We start from the raw sequence: 16186 nt of genomic DNA on the forward strand, positions 1-16186 counted from the left end.
TACAGGTGCAATTCTTATAATCTTTGTACTAATTCTGAGAAGAAGGCAAGAATCTAGCACAAAGTCTTTGAAGTCCCTGTTGCTACCGCGAGGATCAGAGCGGCACACAACGTATGGAGTGATGGAGCACAGAGAGCCGGTGTATGCTGGCTGGTAGTGGGGGAAATGCTACCTGCAAGCACTGTGCTCCCTTTTCTGTATGGTAATGCACGTGTGTGCATATGTGAAAAATGTTTGACATCACCAACCCATTCCTGTATAGCTAAAATAACTACTGAGAAATGAAATGCAAATCATTTTTCAGCTGTGACTTTTTGTGCTAACCAACCTAGCTAGATGCTGTTCTACATGAAATGGACTGAACAGCAGAAGCTTTCCCTTTAATTCCTAGTTCCACTCACAATAAGTATTTTTTTTCCTTTCCTTAAGAAATGTCAGCAGTCAGCTAGAGCAAAGAGCAGCTGCTGCAGATACTGGGATTCCCACAACACAACTGTTTCTACCCGAGCAGGAACTAACACAAATATTCTTCCTTTAAGGAATATGCACATTTACTTATTTATTTGCCATTCTCAAAACTTTATCTATACTTGAAATTGAGGGTCAAATGAAAAAAAGGAATCCCAAACTTTCCCCTTCCTCTCAACTGTGGGAAAACATGTGCAGCTGAACTTATGGTTGATTCCTGGACAAATGTGTCCCTTCCGTTTCCTGCTGCGGTCTCTAATGCAGTGCTTCATATTACTCCACAGAGCTACAGAAGCAACACCTTCCTCCTGCTTCTCCAGTGAAATTCATTCACATACCAGGCTGGCTGCAAAGCCCTGCTCAGATCATCCAGCGGTGACACTTCCACAGCGCTGTGCCTCATCAGCTCTGAGAGCCCTGGTAAAAATAGTACTTACTATTATGAGAGCTGTGCTTTCAAGCGAGTGTGCATGGAGGTGGAAGCAGGTGTTACTTCTCATGGAGTCCTTTCCCTGAGCTAAAGCAGCAGCAGCCAGCTGAAGGAACCCAGCTGGTAGGGGTTAAGTGGCTGCTGCCCTCCACTGCTCATTCTTCTCATCCCCGGGGAGGTTATTGTGCTTTTCAAGAAAAAGGAAATAAACAACAGCTGAAAAAAGCAGTTCTGTGATCTGTTTCAGATCTGTTAGATGAGTAAATGGACAGGAAGAGAGGTGTGTTATCCTCTGTGGTAAGCAATAATGCAGCTGGTAACCCCGCCACCTGCATCAGCAGCAGCATCAACACACCAAGCTCAGTCCCATCCCAAGACCCTTTCTGCCCTCAAGTCTCCATTTTCCCACTGAAAGCTGGTTACCTCCCGTCCGCATGCTTTGTTCTTTTCTTCCCACCTTCTCCTCACTCCCAGCTACTTGCTTGAAATGCGCTGGCTCTCAGAATCCCCTGTTCTAAGAAGAAATGGGTTCTTTGCAGCAGTGACCACCTGGGGACAGGACAGGACCCTCTCCTTGTGGCTGCAGGAAATGATGCCCAACACCCTCTCCTGTTCTTCAGTCCTGAGAGCTGGGGGACAGAGCGTGCATGGCCCTTCTGCGGGGCTCTCTGATGCTGTCCATAGCACGCAGGCACTAAGTTTCTCAGTGCACAGTCAGGGCTTTCTGCAGGAGCAGCAAAAGGATGGAGTCCTGATAACACAGCACCAGGTTATTTCAGAACACTAAGCCAACAGTGCCAAAGCGTATTTCTGATTTGCTCTTAAAGAACCACAGCTGCAGTCAGGCACAGAGATTCCACCCATGAAGGAAACTGGCGTTGACCTAAAACCTGGCTGGGAAAGAAAAATGTTGGTTGAATTAAAACCTGACCAAACAGGAACAACAGCAGTGACAGCTGAATGGAGCTTGCAGGACTGCACGATTGCAGCTCAAAATACTTGAAGTCTGTGAACTTCTGAGTAACAGAAAACAGCACTGTAACAGGAGAAACTGACCGCAAAAATGTCAGTTTTTTATGGTAAGCAACACTGTGAAAACAAGCCAAAATACAATCATTATCACCTCTATGTGAGCCCTAAGTATTATTTCCAGCAAGTCTCTTAGGAAATCGCAGAGTGCAAGTTTTCACTATGAAAACATCCAGTTCTTTCACTTCCAAACAATGCTCAAACAGCGTGCATTTGACTAAAAAATATATTAAGAAAAAAAAATATAAAAAACTGCAAAAATAGCTATATAGATCTGTTAAAAAAAATAGCAACTTCTTAAGTAACTAGGAATAAGTTTTAATATTTAATAAGACACGGAAGTTTCTCAAACAGACATGGAATGTGATTCAACGCTGTGGAAAAATTGCATTAATCTTTCAAGGTATTTTGCTTTTCAAAGAAAATTCAAATAGAAAAGCCTCTAAAAACTGACCGTAAACACAAAGCTATGGAACAAAACAGACATTTTAATTTGATTATTCCTAGATTGTAAGCAAATTCTTCTAACATATTCAACTGAAAATGGTTTCTAGGCTTGCTCACGTGATAAAGGAACAGCACATTCTGAATTTACCTATCATGTTCCAGCTTTGATGAGTTTGCTGGAAAAGGAAATACACACTTCTACTGCTATGGGCAAGATGCTAAGTACATAATTTAATGTCACATAACATGCCATACTTAGATGCTATTTTGTTGAATTTATAACAGAAAATCTTTAAGTTGTTGATGCTAAGAAGTATTGAGTTGCATCATGAGAAAGCTCAATTTTTCCAAGGTTGTTTTCCCTTGTATTTGAACAGTGGGAGAAGGAATTTGGAAAAAACTTATTTTGTTGTCTTTTTAAAACAATACTTCAGTCTCTTTTCCCAGTGCCACAGAGTAAGGCAGAGAAGTCTTCATTAAAAACCACTTTTTCTGAATTGGAAGCAAAACTTCTACCAGGTCAGTTCTGATGACTGAGGTGAAGCTCATGAGGTCAGTACATGTATAAGGAAGCACAGGGTCCACACTTCTTTTAAGGATCAATCTCCAAATCATATAATCAGCAAAAGAAACGATTCCCTGTCAGTTTAAGAGCAAACTTCTAGTTTGCAGCCTTTTCCTCTGTGATGCAAGCTTCCATTGACCAAGCAGCTTAGTAGCAAAGAGCAGAGAAGAGGTAGAAGGAAGCAGAAAGTCAAAAGCCACTTGCTAAGATCGGTTTGTGTCAATTTATGTCACGAAAAGAGCTCTGAGAGGAATTTCTTTGAACACTGAAGTCTTTATTTACCCACAGACAGATACAAAAGGGGTGGCTGTCCTGCATCCTGCCTTACTAAATGTGTTTGTGGCCCCACCTAGGAGGAGGGCAGGGGGCTGTAGGCTCCACGACCGATCTGATAACCGATGGTGTTTCTGCAGCAGTGACAATCAGTAACTACTGGAGCTGGTGGCTTCTAGGAGGGGGAATCTGCCTATTAGGACATTGGGAATAACTGTTCCAGGGTGCCGGAGTCTATGTACGAAGAGAAAAAACAATGTAACAACTACAGATTTAACAAATTATAAAAACAGTGGAATGTAAAGGTAAGATTTTATAATAACTTATTTAAAGGTATTCTTATAAAGTCTTCCTTACATGGTACAGAATTCAAACAAATAATGGTCCCAATGACATAAAGTTCCTTCATTTTGTTTCAAAGTGATGAGGATAATCTTTCTATTTTACTACCTGATCTCACTTTCCTGAAGACGCGATAGAAATGTACATAACACATTTTTTTGGTTTTCATTTTAGGCACAGGCCTATGCTTCAGTCCTGGTATAACAAATATCTATAGAAGAGGGTACATTTCCCTCCAACTCAACTAAGAAATCTTCATTGTTTCCTTGAGTGCAAGGCTTGGCGTACCAGTTTAAAGACACAAACATGAAACATTTTCCCCCCGTTTTGAACTGAGCTGTTTTATCCATAATTATTATTATATAATTATTTTGGGGAAAAAAACCCAACACTTTCCAACAGTGTTTATAGAATGGGTTAAAAGAAAAAAACACATCTGTTTGCTTACAAAATAGAAATCAAGGAGTTCAGGACAAGGACAAGGCTACATTTAAAACCTGTTTCAGTTAATAACTCCTAATAACACCAAAGTTTCAAGTGTTGGGAACACGTGGGGATTTCAGTAATTCCAAAATCTAAATCTGTAATCAAATTCTGAAGAAAAAACGTTTGGAAAGAAACTTACATTTTATGATATAGCAAAGCTTCAATTTCAAAATGGCTACACAGAGTTTCTGCACTACCAAAGGGAAACTAAGCTAGAACATGCACAAATTCTTCAATGAAGGCACACATTCTGTTTACATAGGCTGGATAACATGGCACAAGTCAAAACACTGCCAAATCAGTCACACACCAATGACACGCACTGGGAAGAAACAGGTGAAGACATTTTTCTCTACCATTTTTTCCTAGTTCTTGTATTATTTCCATTAAAACTAAATCTTGTGTTTTTATCTCACTGCAAGAGGAAAACCCCATGGGAGCAAAGAACTCAAAGCAGCTTTGCTGACACAACACACTGGTCATCAGCTAGTCAAGAGCACAGCTCCTAAAAAAACTCAAGAATGATTTCGAGCTGCCTGCCAAGTCAAGTAGCCAGTTGTACATAAACTGTACAAAAAGGAATGGAGTCAGGCTAAACTTCATGTTAAAACTGTTCCTCATATGCTTTTTTTTTTTTTCCAAAAATTGCCTTCACTTTTAATTAGTTGTTTGGATAAATTAGATTTAGCACTTGGGCAGCTAGTCAAGCTTCACCTTCTGTTCCATTGTCTCATCCATGGTTTTCTTTTTTGTTCCTTGTTGGGCATTTTTTGCATTGCCACAAAGTTGCAATGCCTGGAATCCCAGAATTCCAAAGAAATGTCTGCCTCTGCATTGTTTGGCATTGAGAAAAGAAACATTTTCTCTCCAAACAGTAGGCTTGGTATTATTTATTCTTACTAAAACAACAACAAAAAAAATCCTAGGGCACTGGGCCTAGATTGCAAGACTTTAAATCCAGTCCTGTACAGCTCTGCAAGATCAAATCAATTCTATTTTGCTGGAATGAAATACAGGAAAAAATAGTATAGAAAAAGGTCTCTTACAGTGCAAGATTTCCCATCTCTGGTACAGGGAGTGCCTTTCCCACCACGTACCATAAATCTCAGTGGGAAGATACTGAAAAATACGGGTTAAGAATCGTTGGAGAGTTATTTCATAAGAGCACAACAAATTGTTCTGTGTGTGGTTATTGTCAGATATGCACCTGGGTCATGAATGGCATCCAAGCACTTGCTCAAAAACACACAAGGCAAGCAAATCTCACTGGGACCACAGACCAAGCCATGTCTCACTTAAAAGGACTCAAGAGCTAATATCTTCTTTCAAGGATATACTATTTTAAACATCTGTTGATTGACAAATACTATCTCAAAATCTATGTTTATGCCTACTTGCTTTGATATTAACCTACCTCCAACCTGAAAGAAGATTGGAGGGAACCTTATACATTCGTAACAATTCAAGTGTAACTGTAATGCTGAGTAATAAGTTTGGTTTGTCCTGAAATTTTCTGAACTATGTAGTTCGTTATCAGTGCAGAAGCAGCAGAAGACTGCTGTGGTTGGCTCAGTGGATTTATAAAACAAAACAAAAACAAAATAAAACAAAACAAAAAATCCCCCCCTCCCCTCCCCCCCCGTAACCTTTACAGAATATATGTAAAATTGTGTCCTTCCCTGGTAATATTCACAACTTATCTACAAGATAGTGTTGGCAGTAGTAACTGCAGTCCATGACTATTTGCATTCGGCTCTCATCCATCTGCTCTTCTCCTTTCTCTTAGGCTTCAACTTGTTCAGTTTTTTGCGGGGTTTCTCAGTCTTCTGAGTTTCAACAGAATCCACCCCGAGAACATGTTCAGAGCAGCATAACTGTCCATTCAATGTAGAATTTAGTACTGTCCCATCTTGGTGTTCCTTGCAAAAAGAATTTGGGCAGAAGTGGCAGAATGAAACAGAAGGTTTGCCACAAACATCACAGTGGTGCCAAGGACACTCCCACTTCCCTATGATCAGAAACAAAGAACAAATTAGTAGGGAGTAAAAAATGTCATTGTCTTTTAAAAAGTTTTGCCTTTTAACATCTGAACAACATACAATGTCCTTCAGAAAACGAGATGAGACAGCAAATACTACGGCCAATCTTAAAAATCAAAATGCTACATCATACTTCTGAAGCTCATCTGACATTATTAAGTAGCAGACTTGACATCCTTTAATTTAAATACAGCAGTGAATTCAAGTAGAAGAAATTATTCCGGTTTTATTTGGTAGCATTTCACAGAAATTGCAGGCTGGCAGAATACTCAAGAAGGCCAATGGCATCTTGGCTTGTACCAGAAATAGTGTTGCCACTGTGCTGCTCCACAGTAGGAGCAGGGAAGTGATTGTCCCCATTTACTCAGCTCTGGTGAGGCCACAGCTTGAGTACTGTGTTCAGTTTTGGGCCCAAGAAACACATTTGGGCCTACAAGAAAGACACTGAGACCCTGGAGCGTGTCCAGAGAATGGCAATGGAGCTGCGAGGGGTCTGGAGCACAAGTCTTATGAGGAGTGGCTGAAGGAGCTGGGATTGTTCAGTGAGGAGAAGAGGAGGATTAGGGCTGAGGATCAGGGGTGACTTCATCACTCTCTACAACTACTTGAAGGGAGGTTGTGGTGAGATGGGAGTTGGCCCCTTCTCCCATGTAACTAGCAATAGGACTAGAGGGAGGAGAGATTCAGGTTGGGTATCAGGAAATACTCCAAGAGAGCGGTCAAGTGCTGGAATGGGCTGCCCAGGGAGGTGATAGAGTCACCGTCTCTGGAGGAGTTCAAGAAGCATTTAGATGTTGTACTGAGGGACATGGTTTAGTGGGAAATACTGGTGATAGGTGGACAGTTGAACTGGTTGATCTTGGAGGTCTTTTCCAACCTTGGCGATTCTATGATTCTATACACTGTGAAGTTCTCACTATACAAAAATGATTTCAAAGAGATAATTGTGAGGTTTCTGTGCAATAAATGAGTTATTTAGTGAAGTTAGGCAAGGTGACTCACCAAAAGGACGTTTCACTAAACCAAGACAGGAGAGATGATAGGCTTTAGTACAAGATTTCCTGTCACACAACACCAGCTGGCCTCCATCACCACAACGAAAACAATCATCTTCAGATTCTTTCTTGCCTTCATTTTTCATTCTCCGCCTCCGTGTTCTCTTTTTGGTCTTTTTGCCTTTTTCTTCTGAGGCATTAGTGGAAGAATTCTAAAAGATTAAGTTGCAAATCTGTAAATGTCAGTTTTGCAAAAGAAAAATTTTACACAAATAAGCAAAACTGTTGGCATTTCTGGTAGACAATGCATACAGGCAAAAATTTAACTCGGTGCAGACCAGCATCCACTTCTCTTCTTTAAAGAACAGACAGAAGAATTTTAGGAACTATAGCTGTGTCCAAAGTGCTAGTAAGAATACACCAAACCATACCCTTATTTTAATCTGACATTTTCTGCTTACATTTTATACTATTCTATCCACCAACGCAGAGAGTCCTGCTGAATGGAACTGCAATATTTCATTTCTTCATGGCTGTCTGCATAAACTGATCACAAGCTTATATGAAACCCTGCTTAAGCCTCTCCCTTAAGGAAAAACAGCAATGCAAATTCTGGAGATTTTAAGCCCACCCTCTGAAGCACCTGATGCTGAGCAGTGTGAACAAGAAGGTTTTTATATTGACAGCAGAGAATTTTTTTTTCACTTGGGAACATGCTTGTGCCTGCCCTTGCACTCCTTTGCCAGGTCTGGATGACAGGTTTTAAATTAATGTGACCTAAATCACACATGAATTGTGACACAATTTTAAATCTATTTCCCCCCCCATTATGTTTACTTTTTAAAACTCCCATTTTTTATTATTTCGTTAAACTTCAATTGGAAGATCTTTAATGAACTTAGCACACATTCTCAATTTTAAACAGACAAGTACGAGCTGAGAAGTCAGAATAACTTCACTGGCTGTAGGCAGGGCAGGATAGGATTTACTCAATAACATTCAGTTTCGTGCTACCATCTCACCCCGAATTCAGTCTAGTGCTGCACTTGAGTGCCTTTGGTCAGTTTCTTCTAGTGTCCAGCTCCTACATACCTCCAAGGGGACTGGGACCAACTGAAGGCTACTCCAGTTAGTGCCAGTACCTAGCCATCTTTCCCATTCAGGACCTGACGTGAATAACTTTTACCACAACATAAAACTGGTTCGCCTACACATATCTCAAAAGGAAAAAAACAAGGCTAATAGTTAGACAAGACATTGTCAAATTCTTGTGACATATTACTTGCCTTTGGTCTGTCCCCAAGAAATCCACTGCAGTTTGGGGCACCACATTTGCAGACTGTTTTTTCATTGCCCAGACAGTCAAGGTTGTAATTGAAAGTCAGCTCTGTCCCTGAGTGAGATAAGATGTACTGTTTTATTACGAAGGACAAGGTAATGAAGTCTATCAAAATTATTACAACAAATAAAGGTTTTATTATCTGTCTTCTGGTTTTGTACTTGCTTGCTGATCTATTCTGGTAAGTTTTTTTTTCCCTTTTTTACCGATCACAAGCACTGACCACACAGGCCACGTACCTATATACCTACATATAGCTGTAGATATGTGCAATGCAACTTTATCTGTTGCTATACGTACACATGTGTGTACGTGTGTGTACACAAACCAGAATACACATAGTTTCAAACATCCTTTTAAGATACACTTAAGTTTATCTTCAGTTGAAGAAAAGATGCAGAAAGGTCTCTAAAACAAAAACTGCTCTACTCTTTTGACAGACAACACAAAATGAGTGCGTGGATAATAAGAGCTCTTTGGTGAAACCTTAGAAGTAAGCAATAAAAAACAGCTGTAGGATTCACTGTTAAGAAGCAATACATTAAAAGACCAAAAGCATCTCTTCCATGTGCTGAGTTCTTTACAAAATTACTTTTACTGAATCAGTTAAATGATTTAATATAACTACATAAAATGTTTAGTTTAGAGAATTAAAATAAAGCCAACATAAAGTGGAATACCTGCAGGAATATCACACACAGCAAACAGGCCAACACGAGTATCTCCATGTACCGTCCATTTCAGAGTTTCACAATTTGGTTGGCAGCTGTGATTCATAAAACGAGAATAGTTCCCTTTGGGGCCAGCATCAATAATACGGTCCTGGAGATCAAATCAGCAACAGAATGAACGTTTTTACTTTCAAAACAGACATGGTTTGGCTACCCAGAAAAGCCAAAGTAAATCGATGTTACATGTTGTATTGAAAACTGTAGTGTCCCATGGGGACTGAAATGAGACACTCCCAAAGCAATACTCTTGATCTAGCTCACATTGTCCCAGAACCCATCTCAGCCACGTGGCAGGATATGTGTTCTTGTGAGCACTCTGGTGGTCCTTCCAAAAAGCCTCAAAACTCAATTTGTTTACCTTTTGCTTTGCATTCAAAAAGCTGTTATGCATTTACAAGTACTATGCTTTATGTTATTCACCAAGTCCCTGAATGATTACTTACAGAGATTAAAAGTTTCTTACCAGCTTTCTCTCCCCAGATCAGCCTACTTCACAAGCTGATGATGTATGCCAGTTTAGTAAAGAAGTGAGAAACTCGAGCATTAAGACAAACATGGTTTCATCTTTCTTAGGCAATAATGCCTGTGCAATAGCTCCTAGGTTACAGAGCTAACAAAAACCAGTAGCGGTAGAAATACAGAGCAGCACAGTCTTGGGGAAAAAGTGATTAGGACTGCAAAAATATGCAGGATTGGCATCCAACTCTTCTTTCCTTGGGGATACTTTTTTTCTCCTAAATAGCTGTCTGGAGACTAAAGCAATGTAAAAAGCACGTGTTTATAATAAGTCTGCCCTGGTCTACTGGTTTCCCATTTCTTCCTCTCAGGAACAAAACACTTAGAGAGCTACAGAGAAAACTGCAGATGCTAAATTAATTTGCTGCACTGGCCAGAATCAATTTGTGCTGTGCTAACTGGCTACTAATGAAAATGGTACACGCAGGAAAAAGTTGCTACAAAAGCCATGAGCTTCTTTTTAATGTAAGCAAACGAAGGGGTAGATAGTTAAAAACATAAGTTCAAATGCCCAATATAGGATGCAGCCTTAAAATTATGTTCCACACTTCACACAATCTATGTTTTTTTAACTTGAAACTGTAGTAAAAGTATCGTTAACAGTAATTCTTTCAACTGCAGTATTTCCCAAAAGTTCACACTTCCTCTTGAGATTGGGCAGATAAATAGTTCTGCTGTAGTTGATTTCAAGCATCAAAGCATAAAATGTATGGATTTTAATATATGTGATATTACATTACCTATTTTGAGTCAATGAGATAGATACATTACACACTGAGAAGGGAGGAAGCAGGCACAGAAACACAAACTTATGAATATTTGAAACAGCAGAGCATCACAGACAGCTGACTGACCCACCAGGGTGATCAAAAGAAGGAAGAGGAGAGAAATCAAAGTATTGTTACAACTGAAAGCAGGGAATAATTTTTTAAATACTCTACCTTATCAATAGTAAGCATATAGAAGTGAGTAATGTCATTTTCATGTGCATATTTGATTCTTGCCATACATTCTTCTTCATCAATGAGCTCACCAACATACTCATTCACAAACTCTCCCTGAAAGATACCGAATATCACTAGTGAAGTATATACCAAACCCACAAACAACACCACAAGTTAACAATTTCTTGCTAGGCAAGAATGATTCATACCTTTTTAATGTCCCTCTTTGCAACCAAACCCCATCCTTTCCCATCTGTTTTGATGATCTCTGTCTCAGGGTATTCACGTTTTGTAAAGCACTGGTTTTGGCATCGTTCTCCTGCTGGACAAACTTGTGGATGACATTCATACATCAACATCCGATTGAGGCACTCAGAATCAAAGCCACAAGGGTTTTCATCTGTGGGTTTGCAGTTGCACTTGGGAATCTCAGAAATGTCAGCAGTATATATCTGCACTTTACCACAAGGTTTATTCACCTGAATGATACATTAAAATAGTTCAAACATCACTTTAAAACATTAGCATTTATGGTAAGAATTATTACAGTTGTTAATAAGTTGGTTTTGCAATAATACACGTTCCAACAGTAATGAAATTTCCTAATTACGTGACTCTAAAGGTAAAGTTCAGTTACCAACACAACATTACAACCTTTGCTCCCCATCTATTCAGCTTTTCCTCCCCAGTGATTCCCTAGATCTCTGAGTACCCAGTGTCATGTCCTCACACTTTACCTTAATATGCTTGTATGGTGGAGGTCTACGTTCACTTTCTTGGGTTTCTTTGGCTTCTCGCTGTAGCTTTATTTCTCGAAATCGAGCTTCAGCTTCTTGCAAAGCTTAAAAAAAAAGGACTGTTGTATCAACAAAAACACTAGAAAGAAAATGACTCTCCTCAAGCTGACCCGTGTTAAAGAAGCATTTCTACTTCCTAGCTAAACCATTAACTTTCCTGCAAACAATGTTTCTAGAGTGTTAACACTCTTAACAAATTTATCAGTTCTACTCTGCTTCCCAGTTCTATTCAAGCTTTGCTTCCCAAAAAGCCGAAGTCATCAGAAAGAATTTCAGTTAGATGCTGGTCTTTTACACGTATACAAGCACGTATATAACAAGATTATTCTTCCTTTACTTCTAACTATGTACCATTTTTGAAGACTTTTCCAATTCCTTTAATCCCCCGGTATCTACTCCCTCTGTCTCCCTCCATGTAAGGGAACACCCGTGCTTGATGTGTCCAAAAGTAATCCTTAGAACCAAAGAAAAATACAGGAAATTCTCCAATTTCATGCTTCATTTTCTGGATATTTGGGGGAACATTTTTCGGATGGCAAACTTCTGCAGGCCACCATCTAGCACAGAAATACAAACAGAAAAACACAAAATGTATGTAAGCTTAACGAAATCACTTTGAAAAGCAATTACTGATTATTACTTCCAAATATAGGATGAAAAAAACCAAAGCGCCTCAAAATAAAATGCAAAACAAAACACCCTGAAGGAGATATGTTCCTGCCCATGTTCCAGCTCAGTAGGCATAGGAAGAAGATTGGGTAGAAAAGGAAAGCCTGACACTCAGATCTATGGGACTTCTGCCTGCTTGCAAGATACACATAAATCTCCTTGCATTGGTTAGCAAAAATAACATCTTTAACAAAGTCTGCCATCTCTATACTTGTTAAAGGTCAAGTGACAGCGTGTAACAGCTAGTAATGCTTTCTAGGGCAAACCCCACCCATCTCTATCACACTCAAATCTCAATGTAAGTGTAAAACTCTAACAGCCTGAGCAACTTATTTTCCAGCCAAGGAAGACAGTGATTCAGGCTATTACAAGTTATATACACTCAGTTATTTGAAAAGAAATCTGAAACGAGGGGCAGAAGGCCAATATGGCAAAAGCAGAGAAGTCTGCAAGGAGTCTTGTATGGGCACTGCTGTGGCAGAGAGCAATAGCAAAGCTTTCAAGTCTTGGAACAGGGGTATTAAGCACAGGCAAAGCTCTAAGGGAGGTGTGGTTCCCAGCTTAGAGACATGGGAAATCTGTGTGCAGCAAGGCACAGAACAGCCAACTGTATGATCCTTCATTAAAACATGCCAATATCACTGTAAAAGAAAACAAATTTTTCATCAGACCTGTAATTTCCCAGTTTAACCCAAATAATATCCTGGAAATGGAGTTTCTTCCCTGCCCTGCAGTCATTGCAGTACCAGCTCCCATCTGGCATTTCGATGTTTAAACAGTCCGGGTGAAATGCTGCAGGACATGACTCGCAGCACAACAAGCTTCCTCCTTCCAAGAGAAAAAAAAAGATTGACAAACATCAAGACAAAAAAGAAAGATTTGCATTCCAACCAGATTCAAAGCAGTGAGGTTTGTGGTAGGGTCTGCCAGAAAAAAGTAGTTAAAACATGCCAGCTTGCAACAAACACACATCATCTAGCTGTGCACAGAAACCAAATGGTCTTAACTGATTTGAATGCCTGGCAGACTCCAGTTAGTAAATACATACAAATTAAAAAGCAAGCTAATGATATAAAAGCCAGAATAATGCACCACAGGAAATTTTTTTTTTTTTACTTTAATGACTATAATATATTTAACATAGCTTAATATATGTTAGTAATTCACTGTATGTAACATTTTAACAACAAAAAGTAAGTCTAATTAAATTTCTCTTTCTCTTTTTTTTCCCCTCTGGAGAAGAGGTAGGGATGAGATTGCCTGTTCCATGAATTACCATCAGAAAGTTAGCTGCTGCTTAGTAAGCTGCTATGCTGCATGTTAATTTGTTAACAAATCAGGTAAATTCTCATTGCCAGGGTTTAATCAGCACGATGCATTTTGTGCTTCTCAATACGAAGTAAATTTATTAGTCAGCATAAAGCAAAACGCCCTTAATTAGTGGCACTCCAGACACTAATATGGGTTCAATTTGCTGTCTGCTTCTGAAGTAAAAGCAACTCTTAAAATATTTATGTTTTAATATTATGTATGAGCAATAAGGAAACACAAAAAGCTTCAGTACATTGAACACAGGGGAAAGGACAAAGAAGGATTTATCATTATGCATCTCTGGTAAAGAATTAGATCAGGTTTCTGGTCTGAGTGAAAATATTCTTTAATAAATTATATCTGCAAAGAAAGGACGCTCAAAAACTAGAAGCAGCACAAGCCAACTTGAAGGTATTTCAATACCTAAGGGAGATGAACTTAGCACGCCACATTTCTAATAGCTTTCTGTAAAGAGATTAGTAAAATAAAATTTAAATTGAAGAATAAAACATTTTGATGCTGCACCTATGTAAGAGCTTTGCATCAGTTTACCTTTGGAACACACAAAGCACCAGCTCACATTGACATGCGCGTGATGACTTTTTCCTTTCATGGCAGTGAAATGATTCGTACAAACAATGCTGTTGGAAGCGATGACGGCACATCCCGCAGCAATGCACACGTCTCCAGCATGGTATGCAACAGGACAGCGAACACAGCGCATCATCTTTCCTAGCAAAGCAGAACACTGCCATATTTATCTTTGAACAAAACCCATTTAGTACTTGCTCTTCACAAACAGTATTACTGCTGGTTAACACCAGAAATGTTTCAATTATGTTTGCAAGGTTTGCATTTTTACTTTCAGAGACAACACTGAATTAACAAAGATTTTTAGAGAACATTATACCGAGCTTAAAGCACTACCACATTTAAATACAGAGGCTTCAGCTATGAACAGAGCAGACAATCTTTTCTCAGTCACGCGGTTGTGTTTACAAATGTTTCCCAAGGCTAAAAAGATGCACAGAATCATACAAAATCATAGCATGCTTTGGGGTGGAAGGGACCTTAAAGCCCACCCAGTCCCAGCCCCTTGCTGTGGGCTGGTTGCCCCCCACCAAATCAGGCTGCCCAGGGCCCATCCAACCCAGCCTTCAGTGCCTCCAGGGATGGGGGGCCCACAGCTCTCTGGGCAGCCTGTGCCAGGGCATCACCACTCTCTGAATAAAGAACTCACTCCTCACTGTATGTTCACATTCAGCAAGTCTTGTGCAATACCTGAATCAGTCAGTAGTACCTGTATGCCTGTAATACAGTGAGGAACTACAGCATGAGCAGATTCCTTACCTCAATATACCATAAACAGACTTATTTATCAGTCATAAACATGTAAAAATGAAACTACCTTTTGAAATTCGTGGATGGGAGGGGTTACTAACATGACAACTGAGGCAGCTGTGCAGAGGACATCGAAAACCCCTGTTCTCAAACACGGTAAGATGGAATTTTTTCACACAGGCTTCATGGTAGAATTTTCCACAGTGGGATACAACACAGCGCTTCAGATCTGCCTTCCTCTCTTTACACACAAAGCAGGTATGCACACCTAGTGGCAAAAATAATAAAAACCATGTAACTAATTTTTCATTCAGACCTGTGTATTTAAAACACTGGGAGTTTTATGTTGTGGGGGGGAAGAGCTTTTTTTTTTGTTTGTTTGATTTTTTAATTCCATTATTCGAAGCAGCAATTTATCTGCTTTGACTCTTCAGTGTTCAATACTGATTTGTTTAGGTACAGATAAATAAAACACAACAAAAATAAAGTTACAATGGAAATCCACCACAGTTAATGTGTGCATATAATACTCAAAGCCTCACTGATCTGCTTTTGTGTTCTTATTCATAAGTCTCAGTATGCCAGGACAACTCTGAATTTTGTTTTTAAGGCAACGAAATAGGATCCTACTTTGTTTGCAATCCTGTAAAATTTGACTTGTAAGTCCACAAACCAAGGACGAGTATCCTCCAATCTTCTCTCTGGACTGCTTGGAACAACCTTATTTAGGAGAAGTCTTTTTTCTCCAGCAAGGTTCACCACCTGACTGAACTGAGTTTATGAGCAAGGACACAAATCTTCATGTAACATTTTGAGATTAAGAGCTTCCAAGCAGTTATTGCAGGATTAAAAGCAAATTAAATTAATAGCAGTAAGGTGGTCTTTTAATGGGAAAAGCAAAAGATACATGCAGACACAAAAAAAACTGAGAAAAGACTTAAAGTGTTTCATTTGCTGCTTTTTTTTTCCATGGATTTCTTAGATCTTTGAGGCAGACCTTAAATCTACTCTGTAATTGTACACAGACAGACACAGTCTGCAGTTATTAAGGCAGTGGAATTCAGAGCAAATCAACCAATCTGCAAGAGATTTCTCACTGAAAATAGAGCGAGTATACTAAATCATGGCACAGTTAATGGTAATACATGAATTTCCACACCATCAGGCACCAAGAGGAAAGTACAGTTTGTTCAGATACGTAACCTGCATAGGATGATTTCCTGCAACAACGTATGGGAAAATTACACCTTTTTCTTTTTAAAATTTAATACGAAAGGACAAACTTGCCTGATGTACATTCACTACAAACGAATTTTCCTGCTGGTCTTCCAGAGAGCCCAAGGCAGCTCACGTGAAAAGCTCGATAGCAAAGTCCTTCACACAGCAGGAGATCACCTGTTTTTTCACATAGCTTTTACAACACAAAGGCATTTAAGGTTAAAGAAAAGTTCATATGCAGAAAAA

General features: G+C 39.4%; 1 protein-coding gene across 1 annotated transcript in view; it reads right to left on the reverse strand.

The window, feature by feature from the left end:
- Nucleotides 1-5779: 5779 nt before the first annotated feature.
- Nucleotides 5780-16186, reverse strand: part of NSD2 (nuclear receptor binding SET domain protein 2) — a gene marked incomplete at both ends in the record, with an annotated part of 58719 nt that continues 48312 nt past the window's right edge. The window contains 12 exons of the mRNA XM_079534857.1: nt 5780-6048; nt 7082-7286; nt 8361-8467; nt 9094-9235; nt 10602-10718; nt 10814-11083; nt 11342-11445; nt 11753-11958; nt 12742-12898; nt 13934-14113; nt 14790-14990; nt 16010-16133. Coding sequence (XP_079390983.1) covers nt 5780-6048; nt 7082-7286; nt 8361-8467; nt 9094-9235; nt 10602-10718; nt 10814-11083; nt 11342-11445; nt 11753-11958; nt 12742-12898; nt 13934-14113; nt 14790-14990; nt 16010-16133 — 2082 coding nt within the window. The remainder of the gene's footprint in view (nt 6049-7081; nt 7287-8360; nt 8468-9093; nt 9236-10601; nt 10719-10813; nt 11084-11341; nt 11446-11752; nt 11959-12741; nt 12899-13933; nt 14114-14789; nt 14991-16009; nt 16134-16186) is intronic.

Source organism: Tetrao urogallus, assembly GCF_951394365.1.
Source record: "Tetrao urogallus genome assembly, chromosome: 4".
Lineage (NCBI taxonomy): Eukaryota > Metazoa > Chordata > Aves > Galliformes > Phasianidae > Tetrao > Tetrao urogallus.